The 25,936-nt window shown below is 40.0% G+C and overlaps 1 protein-coding gene across 3 annotated transcripts in view; it reads left to right on the top strand.

Moving 5' to 3' along the window:
* Positions 1 to 23,749, top strand: part of hdac4 (histone deacetylase 4) — a 128,783-nt gene extending 105,034 nt beyond the window's left edge. For all 3 annotated transcript variants that reach the window (XM_072397852.1, XM_072397850.1, XM_072397851.1), the window contains 7 exons: positions 161 to 280; positions 371 to 468; positions 6,315 to 6,433; positions 8,398 to 8,531; positions 16,480 to 16,564; positions 17,317 to 17,458; positions 18,154 to 23,749. In XM_072397852.1, coding sequence (XP_072253953.1) covers positions 161 to 280; positions 371 to 468; positions 6,315 to 6,433; positions 8,398 to 8,531; positions 16,480 to 16,564; positions 17,317 to 17,458; positions 18,154 to 18,193 — 738 coding nt within the window. In that variant the 3' untranslated portion in view covers positions 18,194 to 23,749. The remainder of the gene's footprint in view (positions 1 to 160; positions 281 to 370; positions 469 to 6,314; positions 6,434 to 8,397; positions 8,532 to 16,479; positions 16,565 to 17,316; positions 17,459 to 18,153) is intronic.
* The last annotated feature ends 2,187 nt before the right edge of the window (positions 23,750 to 25,936 follow it).

Here is a 25,936-nt window from a genome sequence, read left to right as displayed (position 1 = left end):
ATGCACTTGCAGAGGTTGATGTCCTATCAGAGACTAGACAGCTTCTCTTATAACCGATTGTTTACATCATTGGAGTCAAAGAAAAGTTATGTGTTAAATAGTTTTGAATGCTTGTTTGTTCTTATTGTTGCCTTAACCTAATAATTGTTAATGTTTTCAGGATGTTCACCATGGTAATGGTACCCAGCAGGCTTTCTATACTGACCCCAGCGTTCTCTACCTGTCTCTGCATCGCTATGACGACGGGAACTTCTTCCCAGGCAGCGGAGCACCTGATGAGGTGAGACTGAGTCAGTCTGTCTTTGTGCTCGCTTGCCCACTGGTTTCCTCTGTATTTAAGCATACCAAATGATGCGTTTATGTACTGCAGGTGGGCAGCGGAGCAGGTTTGGGCTTCAACGTGAACATGGCCTTTACTGGAGGACTGGAACCTCCCATGGGTGATGCAGAGTATCTAGCTGCATTCAGGTAAGATGGTGATTATCTATTGCTTTACAGAGAATTCCATTACTGAATAGTCACACTGTAAATGCAGTCCCTTTTTACATTAAATATCTGCCTCAAAAATGCTCAGAGGAAGGAAGGATTGCCAGCCGTTTAATGTGAAAATAAACAGCAAGATATGGTAAATGGACTTGTACTTGTATAGCGCTTTTCTAGTCTAGCTGACCACTCAAAGCGCTTCACTACATGCCGCATTCACCCCACTCACACACATTCATACAGCACGTCTTAAGATTCATAACTACGTGCTTTTCTAATCATTCATACACACATTCATACACTGGGGGGGCAACATAGGGTTCAGTGTCTTGCCCAAGGACGCTTCGACATGAAGCCCGGGGAAGCCAGAGTCGAACCACCGACCTTCCGATTGGTGGGTGACTGCTCTTCCTCCTGAGCTACAGCCTATAGATATGACAAGTGATCTGTCAAGAGCTATTGAGTAGGTATGACTTTGTAATTTCTGTTTGGTCTTCATAGTGCGGCTACATATAACCTCTCAAATCCACACTCACACATACAGGCATGTCTCAGTGCAGACATAAACATTTCACTTACACATTTTGGATTCATACAGCTGGAAAGGGTCAGGTCTGGATTTGTTTCAGCGCTCTTTGATGATGAATCCGTGTTTTAAACCGTGTGTCCATCTGACCTTTGTATGATACATCAAATCTGACAGGCCACTGTCTTATCGCAGCTTTCGACACGCAACCTGCAGGAAGAACACCTTAACCTGTTAATGGGCCCCAGAACCCTTTGTGCTCTCACTCACCCTCTCTCTTCTTTATTCTTCCCTTTCACCCTTAGCCTCCTCTTTCCACATACTACAAACATTGTTTAAAATCCATCGCTGAAGACACAAGCTGCTGCAGCACTTGTCACGCATACCATCTTGAACCAAAAAGGGGATAATTATTCAGAGAAATGGCCACCAACTGCAAAAAAGACTGTACAGAATAATACTGCCATGATATTAGATGTTTTTCTACACAATTATTGTACCCAATGATAATAATTACTATTGAATTGCATTCAAAATAGGAGGTATGGAGCTTAAAATATTACAGAAAAAACAATCTACATTCAATAATGTTTGGATTTTATCAGCTGAGATCAGAATCATTTGCAGTTCATTTTGTAACTTAATTTAGAGGTGAGACTGATACAATCTAGAACTTTCCATTTTAGACAAAGGTGTTTGACGAGAGAGCACACCAAGCTATTGAAAATATGCTTACATTTAGCCTGCATTGTACTTCTTCTGTCTGGGATTAACCAAATGAGTAATATTGATTATTGCCACGTTGCAATGTTCTGATCAGAAACATTACTTTGACACTTAGCACTCATCTAAACATTGGTAAAAACCTAGGACACCTGACATGCTTCTACACAAGCATGCAAATATTTTACATAATGGCTCAATGGTTCAGTTTCATTTGGACTGAAATCCAAAGTCCCAGAGACCAGAGGTTGACGTTTCTGGCACTTAGAATTTAACTATGTACTTTGTGACTAGTTTAGTTGCAACTAGTAAGACATTCATCAGTCGCAAGCTGTGCTATGCCCAATAGCATGACCTTGTTTGCATTCTGGGAGAATTTGATGAAATACGGCAGTTTGGTTGCTTATCAACATAGATCCTTGTGCAATGAATCCCCTTAGGCTTCAGCAGTATTTGACTATTTATAGGCTCCATTGGGCACCAGCAAACCTATCTAGCAGCTCATGGATCACACTCACTCATAATTAAACATGTGTGTTCCTTGCTTGTATATTAGTTAATAAAAAGTGAAAGGTACAGGTGCTGGATCATCATATGTCTTTACAATGCTTTTGTTTGTCACAAAGCTCATGAAAATGCATCATGTCCTCCTTCAAACATGCATGGTTAGCACAAAAAAACAAGTGCAAATGCTCACCTTTTTATCGTCCATCACTGTAAAGCACACGTACAACCACATACAGACACCTGATACACAGGGTCTCTGTTGTGTTTCAGTTTCACTGTTTGTCTGTGTATTGTGGTCGCTTCCTCCCTCCCTCTCCGTCTGTGGGAGACTGATGCGTGCCTTGCAGCCAGCACCTTCCCATTCCTCTGCTGGCTTGTGCCACGTTGCATTTGCAGTGGATCAAGTCTGAGCCTCAAGAAAGCACAGAGAAAAAAGATAAGAAAATTGGCCCTAATGAAAACCAGAAGCACGGTCTCTCTCTCTCTCTCCCCTCTTGCCATGAACTTGGAAAGAAGAGAGAGGAGGAGAATTAAATTTAATTCAAACCAGCTCTGCACAGAGCCAGATGACAGGGCTTTGAAGTGTAAGTGTGCGTGTGTGAGTTTTTCACTCTCTTATTCTTCCTCTTCTCCTGCTCTCCTCTTCTTTTTTATGAACGAAGGGGGAAAGCCTTCAAGCTTTGCAGGTTAACCTTTAGTTTGCTGGTTTGATGAGCATTCATCCCTCTAAAGGGCAGAGTCTATATTTCCTCTTCCTGGCCCTTTGAGGGGTAGAAGAGGCCAAATAACTCTGATGGTAACAGCTTTAAAGCCTTCCTGGAAATAATCATACATCATGGAAAACACCAATCAGCCATTGGGATTGACTAAGCAAACCCAGTGACGTATTAACGGTTATCTAAGCTTGGTGACATGGGTTGAGTAAGAGCCAGGGTTTGTGCACCTGTTGCTGGGTCAACCAAACAACACTAAACAAAAGGTGACTCTCCATAACTGAAAAGCAACTTAATTTGCAGTAAAATTTGACTGGAAGTCAGCCAGCAGTTTTGAAGATTGTTAACCACTTTGCTCAGGATGTCCCATACCCTACGGCTCAGTCGTAAACTCTCCCCTCCATTAATTACCAAACTGTCTTTTTCATCTCTGCATGCATAGCCTCTGATTCACACCCATTTATTCCATCTCAAAACCACTTGCTTCCCTCTTTGCCAGTCTGCTAATTGATTACTGTGGTTTTTTATTTCTTTGAATGTCAGGATATTATTTCATGGTGTAAGAGCCGGGGCTGATGACACCAGCAGTATTCGGCTTCACAAACAGAACTTTTTTTTTTCTGTGTTCAAGGTTGGAGAAGGGGTTGTGGGAGGTTGAGTGGCTGAAGTATCCTTGGTAGTCAAGGTCTCCCTCTGCGTTGTGTGTCAGCCCACAACTGTGTCTGTGGTTGACTCCCTTTATTTAGTGTGAGTCTTTTACTGCCCAAATGTTAATAGGCCAAGGCAGTGGGTTTATGCAGGCAGATGATTTTAGATATCTGTGTGTTTGTCTCAGAAACAGGTTGTCACCCACTGTTCATTAATGTCTTGTCCCTTCTAGTTATGTCATGTTCTCTTTCCAGACAGCCTCTGTCTTTCTCAATGAAACTCCTTGATCTCTTTCGCATGACGTTTTCCCCTGAAATGTTGCCAGATGCACGCTAGAGCACGGTGACGCATGCACTCCATGTATCGTTGCTGTCTGGGACTCCCAAAAACCTCTTAATGCTACCTCACGCCTCTCCCTCAGACAGCTGTGTGTACGTTGGCGTGTTGTGTTGTGGTGTTGGGGGGTGGGGGGTGCGCAGCTCAGGGGTATAATCTGGTGGCCAGCAAGAGATGAAAAACCTTTTGCCTACAAAGTTCAGGGAAAGCTGCTTGCCCACAGCCAGCAAACCAGCACTGTGTTCCTGAGGTCGGTGAAGTGCAGTGGACCTACAACATAACCCTGCGGTACTCCATCACTCATAGACCTCACAACTTACTTAAATAGACCAGAAACCTTGGAAAAAAAAAAAAGAAATCTTGTGTAGAGCCAGACATCCCACAAGTAATCAGAAAGAGGCGCTTGTTTTGCCATCTGGAAAGTCCAACTATTTATGCGCTGATACAGGTTGAATTATGCTAAACACACTCTTTTCTGCAATGTTGGCTAAGTTTCTAGTGAATTGTTCTGTCAAATCTTGTGAAAATGTTTATCTAGTTTATGTTTTGTTTTTTTATTTTTCTCCCAATAAAATTAAGTCGATAAGTTAAAGCTAGTTTATCTCATTTTATCTACTTCTGTCAAAAATGTTCTTGAAATTAAACACATCCTTTTTTCCGCAAGAGGAGCACCATATAAACCGCACTGGATTTTCCAACCACAGCTTGCAGTGAATCGTCACACAGTCTGTCCTACTGTTGATTCGATTTCTGTGTATTTCACATTGTACACAAGCACTCCGTCCTCACTAGTTGTCAAATGAAGGTTGTACACAAGCCACACCCGCCCAGAGCAAAAATTAGCATCCATCCTCAACACCCATGCAATTATATCTGTCCTTCCACTCCTCCTTTTTACTTAAGGACCATGAAATGTATTGCTGGCTCCAAATTTCCAAACTTTCCACTTCAGAGGTATTTGTGGTCATTATCTCTGGCACATACTGTACAGTTCCTAAAAACACAGTAGGTGGATGTTTTCTCTGAGAGAGAGACAAACTTCCACAAACTTCCACAGAAGTGCAGTTACTGATTTGCTGCAAAGGGTAAGATGTTTAAAATTCCATAGTTTAACATCTACCAGTAGCATTAGTAGCCGCATCAGTTTTTCTACCTTCCGTTTTCCTCGATGTCAATTTATGAAGTCCACATACTTTGACGCACTTGAGAATATATAAAAAAAAGTGTGGGGGTATATTGCTGGGTTGGATGTTGGAATAGGAGCGCCATCTTGTAAGAAGCACTCTCCTGCCATTGTTTTAGCCTGGTTTAATTTGTCTTAATCTGGCTAAAAGTATTATTGATAAGTTGTCAAATTTGATGGAGGTGGGGAAAAGAAACAAACTTGACCACACTGAGAGAAACAAGCCAAGAAACAAGATAAATAAAAGAATCTCAATCCATACACTGGATTACTGACCCTGGTGCACCAACTCGGCTCAGATTCCCCCTTATTTCAAACTATGTTTTTGGACTGAGTTGATGCCCTTTGCATGAGTCTGAAAGTTACAAATCCAAAGAAGTATCTGATCAATTTTGCTAATTTAAGTCAGTTGAATTAAAAGTGCTCTGACAGATGGACTGCAAAAATAATGAGATTCCCTGCAAAATCAAACCCCTTCTTTCATTTAAGAAAGGAAACCAATTATAGCGCTTCAAATACATTTAGGTGTGTGTTCACTGTGATGATGACTTTTCAGTGGCTGTTTTAAGTTGCTTTATTGTTTTTAAAGATATGTTATAATCTAGAAACTTGTTAAAAATGTGTTTTTCTTCATGTGCAGAGTACAAATATGGGACAAATATATTGTGCATTTTGTTATGTCAAGTAGTTATTAACTGAGACATTATTTCAGGGGGTAGTTCTACAGTGTATGCATAAATGCATGAATAAAAGCATTATTTCTGAAAAGTTAGTACTCTGTGTACCCCCATGAAGAAGACAGCCTCGGTTAGCTGGATCCTTACTTATGGCACATAAACAAACCTACTTACCTGAAAGTCAGCTTCACATTGTCTGTGGGAAGTGCAGTCATGGGGAAAAAATCAACAGTTTATATTCACATGGAATTTTTTCGGATAATGTTATCATGAAGTCTTGGAAAACAGTATATAATTTTTAACCCCGCTTATCACCAAGCTTTTTATATTACAGTGTCAAGTTACTTACTGGATCTCTAAACTCTCTGCGTTCTGGCCTTACTGTGCATGGCAGCAAGCAATAAGCCAAATCCATGCATTTATTTGTCTTCATACAAAGGCGCCTTTATAAAAAGCCTAAATGCAGAAAATAGGGAAGCAAGAATTGTTTTACTTTTATTGTTTTTCTCTGTCTGTAGAACGGTGGTGATGCCTATTGCCAACGAGTTTGCCCCAGACATGGTTCTGGTTTCCTCTGGCTTTGATGCTGTAGAAGGACATGCCCCACCCCTGGGAGGATACAAAGTCACAGCCAAATGTAAGTACTGATCACACCTTCATAGTTGAATATGCCAGTTTTTTCTAACTCATATTATCTTTTTGTATATCCCCAATTCCAAATAAAATGATAGGATATTGAGTGAAATTTAAATATTAATAATAACAGTATGTAACATGAGACATTTAACTCTTTCATGGAAAGTATTAACTCTGAATCTGAATTTGATGGTAGTAACATTTCTCAGAAACTGGGATAGGCTCAACAAAAGGCTGGGAAATGAAAGTGGTATTAAAATGAAACATTTGAAGGAATATGTTAGAAATAATTAGGTCAATTGGCAACAGGTCAGTAACATGATTGACTTTTAAAAAGAGCACCTAAAAACAGCAGTCTCTTAGAAGTAGAGATGAGCAGAGGTTCGTTAAATCATGAAAACTGCATCATATACAGTATGTAACATCATCAAAAGATTCTGAAAATCTGAAGACATCTGTGTGCCAGGGACACAGCCAAAAATCAAGACTGAATGCACATGATCTTCAGGCCCTCAAGTGGCCCTGCATTAAAATCAGATATAATTCTGTCTTTGAAGTCACTAAATTTGTTCAGGAAATTATTCTCTTCGACACATGCCATCCATCAAATGCAGGTATCTATCATGTATTTGTCTATGGTCAAACAAATCAATATTAGAAATTATTCTTGGAAACAATGCATCCTCCATACTAAAGAAAAGAGGGACCATCTGTCTCGGTAATAATGTGAAGCTCAAAATACGTCTATCTCTGATGGTATGGGGGTGCATTAATACCCATGGAACTGGAAACTCGCACATCTGGAAGGGCAGATACTGGTTTTAGAGCATATGCTCCCATACAGCCTTCTTTTTCTGGAAGGACTTGCATATTTCAGAAAGACAACACTAAACCTCATACTACCTCTATTCTACCAGCATGGCTTTGTAGTAGAAGAGTCCATGTGCTTGACTGACCTGCTTGCTGTCCGGACTTTTCACCAACTGAATACATTTGGTGCATCATGAATTGCAAAATACAACACAGAAGACCCAGGACTGTTGAGCAACTACAATCCTATATCGGAAAGGAATGTTGCTTCCAGCAACTGGTCTCTTCAGGTCCCAGATGTTTACAGACTGTTGTCAAAAGAAAAGGGGATGCTACACAGTGGGAAACATGGCCCTGTCTCAACTTTTTGTTGCTGCCATAAATTTCACAATGAGCTCATATATTTCATGAAATGGTAAAATGTCTAATTTGGAACATTTGATTTCTTTTTATGTTCTGTTGTGAATAAGTGTTGGTTTATTAGGTTTGTTGGGGTTGTTGATTAAAGTTTTCAAATTAGCTCTATGCCCAGATAAAAAGCTGATTATCTGTATCATGTATTGCAATGTGACATCCAAAATTTGGTGGCAGGAAAGGTTGCTATACACACACGCATATCCACGAGTCTTTTCTGCCACTAACTTTGTATTCAAATAGAGAGCGATGCGTGCCAGCAACGAGCCTTTCTTAAACCACTCTGCTGATCTGAAAAAGAGCAGTGGTCTAGGTTGTCAAAGGGGCTGATATGGGTGGTTTAGAAAAGATTGCTGGAAGAGGGGTTGGGGTAGCATTCAGGAGAAAATAAAGTGTGGCTGAATGCATATTTTAGAACCCCCCCTCCTCCTAAGAGAAAAAACATCAAAGGCTTTGACCAAGACTGAACGCAAAGCCGTATTTATTAAAATTAAACCTGGCTCGTATTATGGCTTGTTTTTTGGCCCCCAGTAAATCCACAGTCCGCTCTGTTTCCCTTTTCCTCTCTGATGCAGTCACCCCTGCCTTCATCCATACTCAAACCCTTTTTTCCCCCCCTCTTTTTTTGCTTTGATCAATATCCAAAGAGGAAGTTAAAGGCTCAACAGCAGTTTTCACCCATTTCATTCTTTTTGCTCTCTCTCCCCTCCTTCTCTTTGTTGTCATTTCCTGTGTGTCCAGGCTTTGGCTACCTGACCAGGCAGCTGATGGGTCTGGCAGGCGGTCGCTTGGTGCTTGCCTTGGAGGGGGGTCACGACCTCACAGCCATATGCGATGCGTCTGAAGCCTGCATCTCTGCTCTGCTTGGCAATGAGGTAAGAAATTAAGCAAGAGGACAAGGGATTAATTACTGTCGAAATATCTCCTGGAAATATTGTTAAAAGCAGTCAAGGTTAACTTCATCTGGAGACATATGACACTTTGAGCTTGTGAATAGACTTCCTGTTTCTGAGTGAATGAAATACAGAGAACAGTGTGTCTCAAAAGATCTGTGCCTAAATTACAAATGTGATTACTTTTTGTTCAGGATGATTTTGTGTACCCTCTCCATTAATGATGTGAGAACACACTAATTGAGGGCAATGAGTTTCAACTCATTGAATTAAATTGAATTTGATGCTCCTGTTATATAGAGTTAGGCTTGAAAACACTTGTAAACACTAAACATTGCTGCAACAGCGGTGCTCTTCTATCTGAGCCAGCTCTACCTCCTCTTTGTGTTTTCCTCGTCTTTCCTGCCACTAAGAGATGACATCAACCCTCTCACACACTACACACGTCAGAGGCAGAGGATTTCCAGGCAGAAGGGGGTAATTGTGGAAGTGTGTGGGCTGTGCCGTGAAACTCAACAAACATGGCTGCTCTGTGATTTGTGGCACACAACAGAGCAGCTACCATTTTTATGCCCACTCTTCTCCTGCAGTTGATTTAGAGGCTAATGTCCTTTTTGGAGCTTATGTGTCCAAAATATATCATGTCACATTTATCATCTGAGATAAGTGAATGAATGACTCTAAAATTGTTCTTAGGAGTGGGTGTGAGTGTGTGTGGTTGTTTGTCTCCTTTGTCTCTGTGTGGCCCTGTGATGGACTGGCGACCTGTCCAGGGTGCACCCCGCCTCTCGCCCGATGACAGCTGGGATGGGCTCCAGCCCCCCCGCGACCCGACCGACGGATTAAGCGGGTATAGAAAATGGATGGATGGATGGATAAGAGAATGAAATACAGTATTTGATGTAATTAGTGGCTAGTTGTACTTTGAAAGCCTTGGCATTCCTTTAATTAAAGTGACCTTCTTGTACATTAGCAGCACACTCTGGTGGCCATTTATAGACTGGAAATATTGTTTTTGCTTTCATTTCATGTTCATATGTACACACATGTATATTAAGGAGCGTTTCCCACTTTGAAGCCAGTTTTGGTCGAGAGCAGCTTTTTTCTCAAGTTCTTGAAAGTAGCGTTTCTTACGTCTTTATCTATCTTTCCATAGGACTTAATAGCTGCGTGCATCAATACCACTGTAGCTTAGTGAGTAAACACTACATTAACAGTGAATATTCAGATAGAAATTACATTGATTTATTATACAAGTTGAAAAACTTGCTGTGTATATGTGAACAAAAGTTATCAAATGGCGAAGCACTACACAGTATGTTTTGATCTAACCCTATCAGCCATGTTGAAAGTAGTATATGTGCATCCCTAAGTCTTTTGTTCCACTCCTACAGATGTCTACAGTTATAAAAGAGAAAGCGTTAAATAAAAAACTAATAGGAAATTTAAAAAATACAGTGTTTCACGTGGAACTCTGAGTTAGAGCAAAACACACTAAACAACATAAGATGACATTTATTTCACATGAATAAATTTGCGCTAACATTAACCTTGCAGGAACTCTGAAGTGACACTGAAGATTTGGCATTATTTTCTGGCATTTTTAACCCTTGTAAAAAAAAAAAAAAAACCTGGAATAAAAATCTAATTCTTGACCTTGTTAACATGTTCATAAGATGTTTTCTATATGTTAATGTTAGCCACGTCAGTGCTGTAGCCGGGAATCTCTGCTTTGAATGTGCAGAGCACCACCTCCAGTCTCAGGAAGCTGATGTCAGACAGACCATATGTTCAATGTATGAGATTGGATTAACCAATTCTGACGACTTGCTCTGTGGGGCTTTACAGATGATTTGCACATGCTTTGAGGAACCCATAAAATAACGAACTAGCACAAACTAGAGAATAAGTTACCATGAGCTTGGTGGAGAAGACAGCAGGAGCTAGGAGGAGTAGCTACTTGTTTGTTGTACTTGTTGTGAAGATGGTAGACCTGACTGTTCTGTTTATAGCATTTCTGATTCTACCACTTGCATAAAACTTTTCATAACTCCATCTACTTGAGCATCACTGTCAGTTTCAAACATCTACAATTGAAATAAACCCTGTCTTAGTCCTGGCCATTACATAGTGTAATGGAGACTGGGCCAGCCATTTATAGACTTGGGGCGCTTGTCAAAGTCAAGGAAGGATCTTTAAAGGTTGCATTTTTTTTGGATGCCATGTCATCAAATCTCACTTAAGTGAGCAGTGTAAGTGGGACTATTACTGTTAAGTCTGCATACTTTTAAGAACTGTTCCTTTATTTATTTATTTTTAATTCAAGGAAGGAGCCTTGTGATTTGGAAAGACCCATCCTAATAAGGAAGCATTATTGAGTCTAAGAAACACTTTTAATCTAATAATTATGTGTACCTGTATTGCACCCACCAATAACTTAGAGCTTTGGTGCCTAACACCACCACGACATGTGGTAAGGCATCAGGAATTTATGGACTCCTCATAAGGGTGGATGCTTTTAGCTGTCACAGAAGTTTGTGTGTAGTTTGAAGGCGCTCTCCTTACTCACAACACCTCTCTGAAGACAAATAATGAAGTGAACCAGAGGCTTGGCTTCTTATGTTTCGGCCACCTGCTAGGCTTCCCTGCTGGCAGGAGTTTGGAGGAGGTCCCTGGATGAGTACCATAGGGAGCTGAGAATTTGAAAATAGGCAGGAGGTAGGGGGCGTGAATTGCCTCGGCCCTGCAGGGCACCCCTCTAACTCAGGGCCCCCTCACTGATGCACATCTGAAAACGCTTACCCTCACACCTCTTTCAGCAGGGTCAGCCTGGGTCTAGGGAGCAGATAATAAAAGGAAATGGAGCAATCATTTGAAGTTGGGAGGGAGGAAACTATTGTTATTAAGCAGCTGCACTACCTGCTGTACCTGTACAGGTTTTCAAAGTCAGGGAAGGTTTGGAATGAATACTAATCTAATGGAGGTCTGTTAAAAATGTATTTGAAATATACAGTGATGTACAAAAACAGTCCAATACTGTCACTTGGTAGTTGGATTACTTTGATAAAGTGGTGAGTAAGACAAACATTGATGTATTGACCTGAGTTCTCATGATTTGCCTGGCTGGCTCTTTGGCAGCAAGTGATGTCAGCTGTTTGAACAAAGGCAGATTTTTCAGTTGTTTGGAGCTTTGATAGCTGATAGCAGTGAGTGGAAAAGGGTAAATGTCCCTTATCAGATAAAAGCAACATGCAGAAAGACTTCTATCATAATCTCAGCAAAGGTCTCTGCAATAGACAGGGAATGTTGCTGGAAAACGTCAGCAAGGGACTGATCTAGAGGGGACAAGAATAAAGGCTTGTGTATTTTTTTGGTTTTTTAAACACTGCCTTTGTCTTGTTATGGTCTCAGATAGCATCTCTGAAAAACTGTAAGGGGATTTTAGGCATAAAAGGGAAAGTGTATGCTCACCAACCACCAGCCAGGCAACAGGGCCATCTGGGCAACAAATGGACAGTCTGCAGTGTCCCGTTTGAATGTGTTCACTTTGTGAGTTTTTCCTGGAGAATATGTTTTAGTTTGTGAAAATGTGTGTGTAGGCTGAGTGGGCACCGGTTTTAGACCACAGCTGGATTAGCTTGTCAGCTGTGCTTTTGTTTATGCTGCTTCAAACTGCCTGAGGATTTGTATGGTCTGGGGGCGTCCTGAACCGAGTGCAAGATCAGAAATCTCTGATCCAATTATAGTATCTACAGTCACTTAGATAATAGGTATGCAGTGATGTATTTTTCTTTGTTTTACCAGTTTAGACTGACAAATACTGTAAATTGTCTTATTGATATTGAATTTGGGATTTTATAAAAAAAAATTACATCATGCTGCAACATTCAAATCTTGTAACTTGTATCAATTTATTTACGGTATCAAAGGTATCCATTTTATGTGATCAAACCTGCTATAACGGTTGTTGTCAGTTTGTGACAGACTAAAAGCAATTTTTGGCAGCTGCTGCACTTGAGTTCCTTACTTGCTCTTCCCCTCCTGTGTAGCTTGTACTTTGAGAATTTTGCCGTTCTCGTGTAAGAAATACAGCTTTTTTTTGGGGGGGGGGGGGGGGGGGGGGTGTTTACTGGCAGCTAAGGACAAATTCTGCTATATAGAGCTTTAGATTCCTTTTGAAAGCAGCTCAAATTAGCTGTGAGAGAGAAGGAGGAAAATTGCTAAATGGACTTTACAAGCTCTTTTATTCCCCTCTACGCTGTACTGCGTAATCATGAAGTCTTTCTTTTTAAATAGTTCGTGAATGATTCATTCGAGACTACACTAGTCAACTCTGAACTCAGGACTAATTGATGATTGCTTGCAAACAGATGTTGGCTAAGTCTGGACCGCGGTTGTTAGCAATTATTTGATAAACAACTAGCTAATATGCTAATTGTTAGCAGCTGTCAGTGAGGTTGTTGTGTGTGTTTACACTCTAGTTACAGTAAGACGCTTGACTTCACCTGTTCCTCTTTGGGCCTGACTGTTCCCCACCACCCCCAACTACAAGGCAAACCTCCGCCCTTATCTGAAAAGGTCACCTGCTTTGCACAATATACGTCATTACTTTGTTCAGTTAGCATAACATAATCAACCGATTTTAGTGACCACCAACATATACGCAGGGACAAATCTGTAAACAATGAATGTCTTGTGCTCTTTTCTTTTGCTGAACAAGTGGAATTCCTCCTCCTTCCACTGTTTTGGTTTGAGCTTCCCTCAGGAATGTTTTTACCGGGGCACATTCCTCACTCTCAGCTCATGGCTTTCCACGGTGTCTCGGTTTCGTTGGCCAGGGCTGTGTGCTTTGGACAGCTGTGTCACACACACAGAAGTAGACTTCTTCAGAGATGAGTCAAAACCATCATAAAAAACATCTTTCTCCCAGTCTCTGTCAAAGACTGCAGCAGATCTGATGCTACCATGATGAAGAAGTAATGGCTCAGCCAGGACTACATACTCAAATAAAAACAAAATGTCACCATGGATGATGTTGTAGACAAATTTATGCTTGTACGTAGTTCACTTGCATATCCTTGTGTGTGTCTGCACATGTGTGTTTGCCATACCTGCTGGGTGGGGGCCCCTGGGGTACCATGACAAGAGCCATTAAAGTTTATAAGTGTGAGGCCCGGCTGTCAATCAAACTGACAAGCTGGCCCTGTCCAGCTCTGCTCTGAGGTGAACTCATTGAAACCCCAGAGAACCCCTGACCTTGCTTTGACTGGGAGCTCAGGCAAGCTGGATTAGCTCAGGTCAGGCAAAACTGGGTTGGGATAGGCTTGGGTTGTAGTAGATAATGGTAAGGATTTGATTCTCCAGTCTTGGAAATTTTGGGACAGAGTGATGCTAAAGTTACTTAAAGTAATATTATGCCACGTTCAGACTGTCCATTCAGCTCAAATTCACTTCCACTCACTTTTCCTGGCCAGTGTAAAAGAGGACAGTTAAACAGATACATATCAAATGAATTTATTTAAATTCTTAGTACAATAGTTCAACAGTGTAGAAAAAGAGATTGCGTTTCATGAACTACATGGATAAGTTGTTGAATATAAGTGTCTGTACATATCCCATTTCGCTGTATTGTACATTTTTTTGAATGCAGTAATATTTTAATCTGTAGATTTTTATTTTGTATAAAAGTTTACTTAACAGTCACAAATTCAAAGAAATCATCTTCAGTGTCTTCACTGACAAACTCCATTCTATTTCGAAAATATAAACAGATTATCCTAGTGAAATAACCACTTACCCCGTTGGACAAGTCATCACCATGATGGCAGTATGTCTCTTAAAAATCACAATATTTACCTCTGCATCATTAGTGCTGTCACACATATGCAAGAAACCCATGCCATGGACACTGATGCCCTCCTATACCATTGCAGATGCTGGCATTTGAACCTTTTGCTGATAACAGCCTGAATGGTTTCTCTCAACTTTGCATGTAGAATGAGACTTTTTTTTCCTAAAAGCAGCTGAAATGTGGACTCATCTGACCACAGAACATGTCTCCACTGTCCGGTGTTTTTCTATTCATCCAAGATGACCTCACGCACAGAGAACTCAGAGGCGTTTCTGCACAGAGTTGATGGATGGCTTCCTCCTTGTGTAATACAGTCTCGGGTTACATTTCTGGATGCAGCGCCGGACTGTGTTGACTGAAAATGTTTTCTAAAGGTATTCCTGAGCCCATGCAGCTGCATTGATCATGGTGGCATAACTATTTCTTGTGGCTCTCACAGGCTAAGGGCTTGAGGGTCATGCACGTTTAACCCTGGTTTCTGTCCAGGCCTTTACACACTGAAATTTCTCCAGACTTTCTGAATCTTTTCAGAGTATTAATCTCTTTAAATATTGATCAACCAAAGTTGTTTGCAATCTTGCACTGAGAAATATTTTTGGGAACTTACTGATGAGTAGTTTGACACAAAGTAGGCTATGATAAATCATGCCTTGAAAAAACTAAGCCTTTGGAGGATGCTCCTTTTATACCCAATCCTGACACCCTAACCTATCACCAATTAATCTGCAGATAGTAAAATCTCCCAGAGCGGTGTAACTTGTATATTCTACAAACTTTCCTGTCTTTGTTTGCCTCGCTCTCAATTTTTTCTTTTTAATGTATGTATTGCTTGCATCAAACATTATCTGTCATGTCTTTCAAACTGACTGTGCCATCTGTCAGTTGCTCCAGAGTACAGTCAGTCAGATGGCAGATAACCAGATGTAATACTGCTGCCTAAACTGTATGTGTGTATGCACCTCAGTCTGTTCCTGAGCGCATGATGTAGTTTGTCGTGCCACAGCAGGATTAAAGTATCCATCTCCCCAGAATGCCTTTTTCCCTCGGCCCCCTTGGACCTCTCCCACATGCTATTTGTTTTAATTAAAAGAAAACGTTTAGCCCTGACTAGGCCAGACCAACCGACAATGGTTTTTTTTCCCTTTTCTCTTTGGTGTTTTGCTCTCAAATGTCAAGCCAAACTCTTTCTAATTCTTTCTTTCAATGTCCCTCCTTACGTCGTTCTCAGTTGGTGTGTTATTCTACTGGGGTTATGACAGAGTAGAGAAGGGATGTGTGTTGTCTGTGGTGGAATGTAGAGCTCAATGAGTCTTTTTGACAAAATGAAATGAGAAAGTGTCGTATGAGCAGTCGTCCAAAGAGGCAAATTGAATCATTCCGGGTTGGGAAGGCACTTTGGGGAAAAGCTATGTTTTCCATGAATTGTGGTTTGGAAAGTTTCATAGGCTGGTGTGTGCGTGCGTGCGTGTGGCTACATGCATTTGTGTGAGCAGGCAGTTTCCAAGCATATGCATCTGTGCACTCACATGTGTCTTTCGAGTGGGACGCAGAACAAAGCACACACTGTAGTTTGTGTCAAAGAGTAGCAAAGCTGTCAGTGAGTGGGAGGAGGTGTGCATCTGCAGGCACATTTTTTTATTGTGTCAGCAGCTCAAGATCGTTCCCGACCTCTTGGACCGACTTAACGGTGGGTTGTGGTCCACATTTCAGAAATGATCCTTTAAACCAGGAGGGACTCACTTGAGGTCAAATGAGACTTTGGAGAAACTTCTCTTAACACCTGTCTGACATATTCATAGAAACACTTATGTAGCTGCGCCCATTATATCCTTTAAAAATTTTGAGTGATGTGAGATTTATTGCTTTTAACCGATGTTCCCAGCAGACATCTGCCCCTTGCCACTCGTATCAGTGCCAACTTATTGTAGTTAAGTTTAGCACAAGCACTTTAAATATTGTTAGAAATGTGTTTTTTTTTCACAGGTGTGGTCCTATTACTGTCGAAACAAATGACAGAGCTACTGATTTAAGCCAGAAAAAATTTGAAACACTTTCAGTATTGTTTTCTGTTTGTTTCAGTTGGACTCCATTCCAGACGAGGTGCTTCAGCAGAGACCAAATGCCAACGCTGTGCACTCTATGGAGAAAGTAATCGAAGTTCACGGTGAGTTTATCACTTACACCTACAGTAGACACACCAGCTGACAGCATGTACATTTTTCCATCCTTGTGTCATGTAACTTTTTGGTCCAACTGCATCACTTAACCCTTGAGGACCTATTGTGGCCACTGAAAAAGCATTCTAAAACTAAGGTTTTTCTGAATAAAAAAAAAAAAGAATTGTAAAGTTCCCCAAAGCCTTTATTTCTCTGTTTCTGAAGTAGATGGAAACTTGACATAACTTGACGTAACTTAAGTTACTGATATTGCAGTTATTGTTCATTGATATTTTATAAAAGCATCATTGATTGTGGAAACAATGACATGATATAAGATGCTCTTATGCACATCAGTTGTGAGGTGAAAAGCACAGAACCACCTCAGCAGGCCTGAAAGAGACGTGTTGCATCCAGTTCTAATGGGCTCAGGGTAAATTAAGCTTTTGCCAAACTGTCTCTTATAACTACACTCATAAGTTCACATGCAAAACCCATTTACCCCTAATGAGCTGTGCGACATATGTATTGTGTTTGTGTTTCAAGCCTGGAAAGACTTGTGTTGCATTAGCATTTTACCTTCCAACTGTTATCATTTTTTTCAAATATTAAGACAAATTAAAAATGTTTAACCTCTCAAATGCCTTTTAGTTTCATGTCTTTTTTTTTTAGCTTCCTTAAGAGGAAGAGAGACAATGTTTTAGTGTGTTTTCCAGAAAACCCTTGAGTTTTGGACTTAATTAAAATTAAGCTTTTGCAGGTAAAAACTGGCGCTCACTGCAGCGCTCTGCCTCCACACTCGGATGTTCACTGAGCGAAGCCCTCCAACGTGACACTGATGAAGCTGAAACCGTCTCTGCCATGGCCTCATTGTCTGTCGCCAACAAGAACATTGGAAAGAGGTGGTGTTTCCATTAGTGACTTGGCTGATCACCCTCTTGTATGTTTAAAAAAAAAAAAAAAAAAGTAACATTTTTGGAGTTTGCTTTCTGACTCTGAATTGGTAAATATGAAGCCAGCAGCCAGTTTAGTTTTAAAGAGCTCTCTCTGTCAAAAAGGTGATGAAGAATATCTACCTACCTCCAAAGTATTGGCAGCATTTTTATTTTAACTCTCTGCAAGTACATGAATAAGCATGTCATCTTCTTATCTTATAATGCGATGGAGTCACTGACAGAGATGAAGCCGTGAATAATTAGTGCCAAACTGGTTGTATGGGTTCAAAGACTCAGTCTGTCAGCTAATTCCAGCCACATGCAGCTCTCATCAGCCAAAACTGTGACGAGGCTCCGGTATAATATGAAACAGCAAAGACAGGCAAAGTGAACACCAATATGGTGAAATATAATAAATATCTAGAAAATTACAACTATTTTGGTGTGCAAGACCACATCATTGTATTGAAAAAGAAAATGCATGTTTAAACCTGTGACCCTCTTATAGTGTGCTCTAAAACATCACATGCCTATGTGAACAATTGTGCTCTTATACTTTTGGTTTAATAAAGTTCAATGATTTCTGTTCGAACAAGACTTGAAGTTTTGTAGCCTAAGTGAATAACATTCTGTCTTTGTTTATGATGTCGTCTTTTTCTCAGAGCTGAAGAGGAACCAATGGAAGAAGAAGCTCCAATGTAAAGGAACATGCTTATCCTTTGACCACTCAGACCAGTCTTCGTCTTTGACCACATCCTTATCCAGTCAGTCGCTTGAAATTACCAGTAGAATCCTCTCCCACGTTTCACCACTGCCGTACCAGAATGGCAGCTTTTCATGGGAGGCAACAAGAAGAGCTGACAGATGTGGTCCTCAGAGGCAGCGGACAGCTGAAAAAGATGAGCGGTGCTTTCACTGATCAGCTGTGCACGGGGTCACAGTCAGCTGAAATGCATTGCACTTGATGACGTCAGATATGTGAAGACTGAGTTAATTATCCCACAGTGACCGCCTTTGAGTGCCAGTGCTTTTAAAACACTAGACAGATGTACTTTTTGACTGCCGGTCTTAACCATACACAGACATTCTGCAGTCCTCTACTTTCCATATTATTCTGTCTTTCTATGCTTTATCTTCATCTCGTCGCTTTCATCAAGACCACCAGAGCTATTGTGATTGTGACACTGCAGTAAGGATGGATTCCTGCTCTTTCAGAATATTTAAATGAAACAAAGTTGTCCTGTTTCCTGCATTTTTTTCCCAGATTGTTAAAACGTTACAGATGACAAAGGTCAGCAAGTTTCCAGCACTATTGACAGTAAAAGACTGAGCATTTGTGCCTTTTCCCCCCTTTTTCTCTGTTTTTTAAACCTGGTTGATTTTCTGTTGAACTCCACTTAAAGAATTTAGCCTTAAACATAGATGTTGGTTCAAGGCCTCATCTCTCCTACCCCTCAAACATTTCTGTCCTGGCAAGACATCAGCAAGCCTGCAAGCTGTTGGCACATAAATTGGAGAAACTTGGTAAAATTTTCTGCAACCAGCCAACTGTCTTTTCCACCATCTTTTACATTTTTCCCTCATTTTCACCCTGGAAGGTTCCCAGTCACAAGTGGTTCAATTGAGAAGAAAGTTAAGAGGGATTTTTTTTATTTTATTTTATTTTTTAATTTGTCTGTGGATCACACGAGCATCGAAAGGAGTTAAGTAGCGAGCACTTTACAAGAGCAACAAGACTGGAATCTTCTTTATCTAATAATTAGACAGTGATGGAGCCAAACGTGAAAGATGATCATGTGTTGTCGAGCCTTGTATGATTCCACATGTGCAGAACAGCAAAGACTTAGCAGTGATAGTAATATTGGTGTCACGTTTTGCATATTATTAAAGGATGTAATTAATCAGAAATGGGCTAATTTGTTTAACTAGCCTGCTCTAAGACAAATATGTTTCCATGGTAAGAAGGCCCTTACCACCTGGAATTTTCCAGAGGCTCTTACAGCTGGTTTATCATCTTTAAGCCCTTGTTAAGCACATCTGCTCCCCAAATGGCAGGTGCTATGAAACAGGTGTGTGTATATGTCTGTCTGTTAATATACAGTGAGACCCAAACTGTTGAACACAAGTTAAAAGTGGTTTTCCGTTTGAAATCCTTATTTTCTTTGATCTTAGCAGTAGGTGAATTGAGCATATTAGCAACTTAAAATAGCACATATGGGTTTCAAGTTTCCTAATCTCCTGCACTGTAAAGTTGGGTTATCTTTATTGTAGAATCAGTAGTTGTTTTTGTTTAATTGAACAAGCTATTTATATCGACAGACATGGTGGCTCCTTGTCCCACGTCGTGCCACCATGCAACTACAGTAGCCCAGTTTGGGACAAGCCAAACACTGACTCCACTTTTAGAGAACACCATGGTTTCACTTCCACACTTGGAAAGAGTGATTGGGTGTAGTTGGTTGCAATTTCCAGGTTTACCACCAGATGTCACTAAAACCAAAACACTGGACCTTAAACATTGGAGAATCCACAAGGTAAAAGTTTTATTACAGTCTTGAGTATAATAGTTTAGATAATTATTAATGTACAGATATATACATAATTGATTAAAGTATAATTGATAATTGATCAAACTTCCCTTTGGGATAAAGTATTTCTTCAATTAATTTTTTATTTTTTATATGGGCCTAATATCAGTATTTGCTGATATTCACTTTCTTGACTGCGATCAGCCTATAAACAAATAGGATAACATCAACCGGTGGCAGTTAACAAGCTGATATTTGTCTGCTGCTGTGTTCTGGTTATGTCATGTTGACTTTGACACAATTTACGAATTTGTGTTGAGCAGTAAAAGTAAATTGTAAATTCATTAACTTGGTCATGGTTTAACAGGCTAAAACAGTCTTTTGAAATATTTATGTCTTTACAGAATTATCTTTTTATTGAAAGGATTATTATAAAGGTTTTTGACATGCATTTGTATGAATTAATTTGTACTCATTCAAAGATAGTACTCGTTTATATTTTTTAAAGGGAAAATAGATTATAGAAACTCTTTCTGTTAGCAGCTGGCCAAATGATAACAGTATCAGCCCATAATCTCTCTTAAATTTTAAATCAGTTTATTTATGTAATGCCAAATTACAACAAATGTCATCTCAAGACACTTCAATGATACAGTCCAGTTCAAGCCAATTAGAGTCCAATTCATTGTAATCATAATCCAATTGATTAAATTCAAATGAGTCCAAATTAGGTTAACCTAACCCTAACCCAAAGCCAATTCAAAAATAAGATTGCGCCGTAACTTGTCTTCAGTCCAATCCCCCCAGGAAGAAACCTCTGGCAGAACCACTCAGGAAGGGTGACCATCTCCCTCGACCAGTTTAAACTAAATGGGGATACCAGCTCTGTTTTACTTTTGTAAGCATGCTTGATTAAAAAGCCTCAGTGACTGACTGGAATCGGATTGCAACCACTGTGGCCAACGTGCAGACATCCAATCTGTAACCATCCTTCCAACTTGTGCTCGCTCGTCGGTGTTACTACCCTCTGCCACTTTTTCCCTCTTCCAGTGAACAGAAAACAGAGTGCTGTGGTGTTAACTGTTGTTTACTGTACATATGACACTGATTTCCTGAGGATTCCTGCCACACACATCAGTGACTATTTGTGTTGTTGTTGTTTTTTTTGACATTTTCAGTTCATTTTGTTGCCCCTCTATGGACTCTCATGACTTACTTTTGTACCTTTTTGTAAATGTATTTACCTGTTGTCTTGTACATGCTGTCCACTCTCTTTCTCAGTTGCATTGTAAAGCTGACATACTTCACAACAGGAGAGGTTTTGGATGTTTTTTGTGGACATCACCTGAATATGTCTCTGGATTTAGGGTTTTTGTGGGACTGTTGGGGTGACAATGTTTCTACTTTGTAAAATTATGGACAATTGTGTATTTACTATTTGTTCATAACAGATTTATATATAAAAGAAATGAGTATATCATATATATCTATACATAATGAAATACTTTGACCTTGTTTTGAAGTTGGCATTGAAAAATTGATACTTTTCATGGGTCGAAGTTGCGGTCAGCCCTTTTTAGCGTGGTCCTGAAGGCACCGTTTGCTGTTCCGGGTTACAGTTAAGTGTTTTGCAGCTTTTTTCACCCTGTCTTGTATCTTTTGACAGCGATTACATTATTTATCCCACTGGTACCACAGCACTGTTACAGGAGGGGTGCAGTTGACCCCTACTCTGCCTCACATATTCATGCACATATCTGTACCGTTCTGTACGTTTTGATGTTTTATTTTTAGCTGTAACTGTAGAGAAACACTGATCTTGGATTGCATCAGTCGAGTTTCCACTTTGTTTCTCCACATTTGTTCTTCTTCCTTTAAGGTGTACCACCTTATCGTGTAACATCTTCGAAAGAATGAGGGAAGGCTGGATTTGAATTGGAATAAGGTCGATGAAATCACTGTGATGTGATTGAAAATGATTCCACACCAATATTTTTTATTTATTTGGCCTTTCTTGGGTTTTAATTTAAGTCAATTTTGCATGCATAGTCAAAGCCATCCTCCGTGGCATTTAAGTGATGCTTCTGGGACTTCAGAGTGGCCTGAGGTTTAGCAGGACTTTCCTGTATTTTAAAGAAAAAAAGAACAGTTTGACTTATACAGCATCACAACTTTGTTTCTTATAGGAGACCAAAACTCTTCCGAGCTTTCATTTTAAGTGGACAATTTTATAGAATAAACAACTATCTATCTTGAATATAATTACATATCATGTGCTGATATTTGGTGTTTGATTTCTTTTTTTTTTCTCAAGTGCATCTCTTCACATTTTGACAGAATGTATCTGGCCTTTAACAACAGAATTGATGTAGGATCCTGCAAATGCACATAGAAAGTCACATGTTAAAATCGCCTTCTTTGTCAAGATTTTTTTTTGCTAGATTCACAAGAATGGGGAGAATGTGTTGATATGAATGTATATACTTTACCATAAATTGCAAAAATAGCAGAGCTCGTATCTGCAGAGGAACGTAAGGTATCACTGTTTTTTTGTGTGTTTCTGTCTACATTCCTCTTTTTACTAGGCACCTACACAGACTTTCTCTTGTCATTTTGAACCTATTTGTTGTGTGAAATCTAATACATACAGGGCTATGTCAGGACGGGACATTAAAAAACATCTATAATCAGGCTGTCCTGGCCCATCGTCTCTTGTTGGACACACTGACATCTCTGCACATGTTTATGCACTTGAGGACTACCTTCCCAGAACCTTTGTGCAACACTGCCAGTTATGGCTTTCCTACTGTTTAATGCTTCGGTTTTTCAAACGCAGCCAAAAGTAGCACAGTCTGGCTACTTTGGCCATCTGTCCTCATAGTTAGTCTTAAAACAATGTCCGGTTACCTGAAGAAAAAAAAAAGGCTACATTCCATTTTATTAGAATTTCCATTTGTTAGGAGGTTGAACTGCTTTATTTAAACCATCATAGCTCCAAGAGCTGTTAGTTTCTTTGGGTGGCCTGTCTTCACTCCATTCCTCTTTTCTCTCTGCATGGTCTGTATGTCTGCATGCACTGCCTACCTGTCTGTTTGTCTGTCTGTCCCTTGCCACATACCAGCATAGGGGATGAAGCACTGAAGGACATTACTTTCACTGTATCCTGACCGTCTCGTTCACTGCGGTTTTGTTTCTTGTTTAGATAAGTTTGGGTGCTTTCCATGTTGTCATTTTACCTGTAGCATACTGAAACATCAAACCTGGAATACATAAACTGCATATTTTAGAAAAACAAATAATCTAGCACAGACTATAGGTTTATTGTGTTTATGTAGAAAAGCAAACTGTACTAGTAGGGCGCTTTGTAATCTGCAGTAACAGAATGGGCATTGTTTTCAATTTGGGCCAAGATGTGACTTTGATGGAATTTTTTTGGGATGACATTTTCATTCTTTGTCACATGCGGACTTTTTAAAGGGCTTCATCCAGATGCCGGGTCATTGTCATGGCGGTCCATTCCAGTAAAGAAGCAAGTTATCTCTGACCACTGTGGCTAAGAAACAAACAGTTCTAGGTTTACATATGTATAAAATGCATATTCTTTTTTTTTTTCATCAGTTGTTTTTGACTTGTGCTGCCATTGTTACAGAAATAGTACATTTTTCTCTGGAAATCTTTGCTCTAACATGTTGTCTTTAACATGAACAGTATAAAGTATTGTTTTGGAAAATATTGTCTGCACTGTCTCGTTTATGTCTATAATGATTAACTTACCCTAAACATTCAGGTTTTTAGCTCTTTCTTTTTTACTGCATCTTAGGAGACTAACATTCTGTTGTTTAGTCTGAACTGTAAAATAAAGATCTAAATGAAAGACAATAACTAAAAGTCTTTGTTGAAAAATAATGTTTCATAATGTTGTAGACACATTGACTGAATAAGATTTGTGGAAACTGGAAAATGAAACCTAATTTATTGGTTTTAACTAATTTAAGAAGTCTTCTCCTGCCACTGTGTATAATATGTGTTTGTGTGTGTCTATTTCTCAGCTCAGGTCGGTCAAAATAGCAAAGTAAAGAAAGAGACATCTGGTCATTTTTGTCTGTACTAAAACCCCAGGTAAAGTAAAAATGTCCCAAGTGATATGAAAAGACAGTTTGATAAAGTCTTCTTAAGAAATGTTTCATAGAAGTGTCATCAGGAGAGACCAGCACAGAGAACAGAGCTGGGCTCAGACGGGGACTGTCGGAGAGGCAAACAGTCTCAGGTGAATTTGATGATCTTTTATCAGTGTCATAAAATATGGAGCCCTTTCACATGTAAGGTGGTGGAGACATAAAGAAGGCAGTTGTGAATGTTGTGCTTAATGGTGTGTTTAGTAGTTCTTAGTCTGGAAAAGAACCTGAGGTTGATTCTGAGTGAATCACTTTTCAGATTCTGTGGGACAATTGAGAGTTGCGATAAAACTATTGAAGCAACAGTGTCTCAGCCAACATTTGACTTTGAATTTCTGTTTTATTTCCCCCCCCCAACATTAGAATGGAATATTTGTACATGGCTGCAGCCACAAGACATCTTGAGGTTCAGGGTGGGGCTCGTTTTTTACGTGTGAAGTTAGTTTCAGGAAAGAGGGTCTCAGCAAAACACAGATTAACACTCTGAGGTCTATGATCATGCCGGCATGACCAGATTGCATGAGTCATTACGGCTCAGACCCCAGAGTGTTAAAAACATGTCATCGTATTGATCTCGTATCAGAAACAATCCCCCTTTCACTAAAGATACAGCTTACCTTTGTGATGATGATTAATGACTATAATGAATGATTTTGGCAAATGAATGGGACTGTTCTCGAGTTACAGCTGGGCAAATTTCAGGTCTTCACTTCAAGTAATATCAAAAGATTACACAAAGCTGTCTTTATGCCCATTTCATCAAGCAGCACTACAAGAAGAATTCTGCAACATATAGTAATGTGATAATCTATACCTCACAACATGCATCAAAATACCCTACCACTTGGCTTCCAGCAAAGACCTCAGAGATGATGGAATTACAGCCTAACAACCTTCCTCATCTGACTTGAATCCTATCGAGGACTTATTGAGCTCTTCTCAGACACGACATTTACTGTAAGCAAAGACAGTTCAAGGCTTTGAAGAGCATTGTAAGGCTGTGCTTGCAGCTTCAGCGAAAGTTGATCATGAACAGATGGAACTGACAGTGTGCTTGGATGGAAGAATCATAATAGTTACTGAACACAAGTGTCTACACTGGTTCCAGACTTTTTTCGTCCTTTTTTTGAAAGGCCAAAGATATTTCTTCATTTTGTGTTGCTACAAAAATCTAATCGAAAGGGTAAGCCTGGAAGATGACTTTCTGGCTGGCTAGTGTAGTGGTTAGATATCCACCTTTCATGTGGGTGACCTTGGTTCAAATCCCCTTCATGAAAGGTACTACCACCAGTAGGTATCCTTAGGCCAGACTCCCTTACCCTGCCTGCTTCCAGTGTAAGGTGCTTTGGATAAAAGCATCTGCTAAATGCATAAACGTCATTTATGTTGTAGAACCACATTTAGGGTTGATGGTGGAGCAATTTTCCCTGACATTGAACTCTAGAATACTTTGGTATACAGAGGAGTTCACGGTTGACTCAATGACTGCAAGGTGTCCAGTTGCTTTGGCTGCAGAACAAGCCCAGATCATCAGCCCTCCACTACCGTGCTAGACAGCTGGTATGAGGTGGTTGTGCTGATATTCTGCGTTTCGTTTTCTCCAGATGTGCTGCTGTGTATCATGACCAAACATTCGGTCACTTTGGTCTTGTTTGTTCAAAGGACATTTTTCCAGAAGTCTTGTGGACTGCAAGCCTTCCAAACAAGCCATATTTGTTCACTTTTTTCCTAATTGTACTGTC

This window comes from Leuresthes tenuis, unplaced genomic scaffold (assembly GCF_036924035.1).
Source record: "Leuresthes tenuis unplaced genomic scaffold, fLeuTen1.0.hap1 SCAF_12, whole genome shotgun sequence".
Lineage (NCBI taxonomy): Eukaryota > Metazoa > Chordata > Actinopteri > Atheriniformes > Atherinopsidae > Leuresthes > Leuresthes tenuis.
The sequence above is the reverse complement of the archived record's forward strand: the minus strand, read 5'-3'. Positions and strand labels throughout refer to the sequence as shown.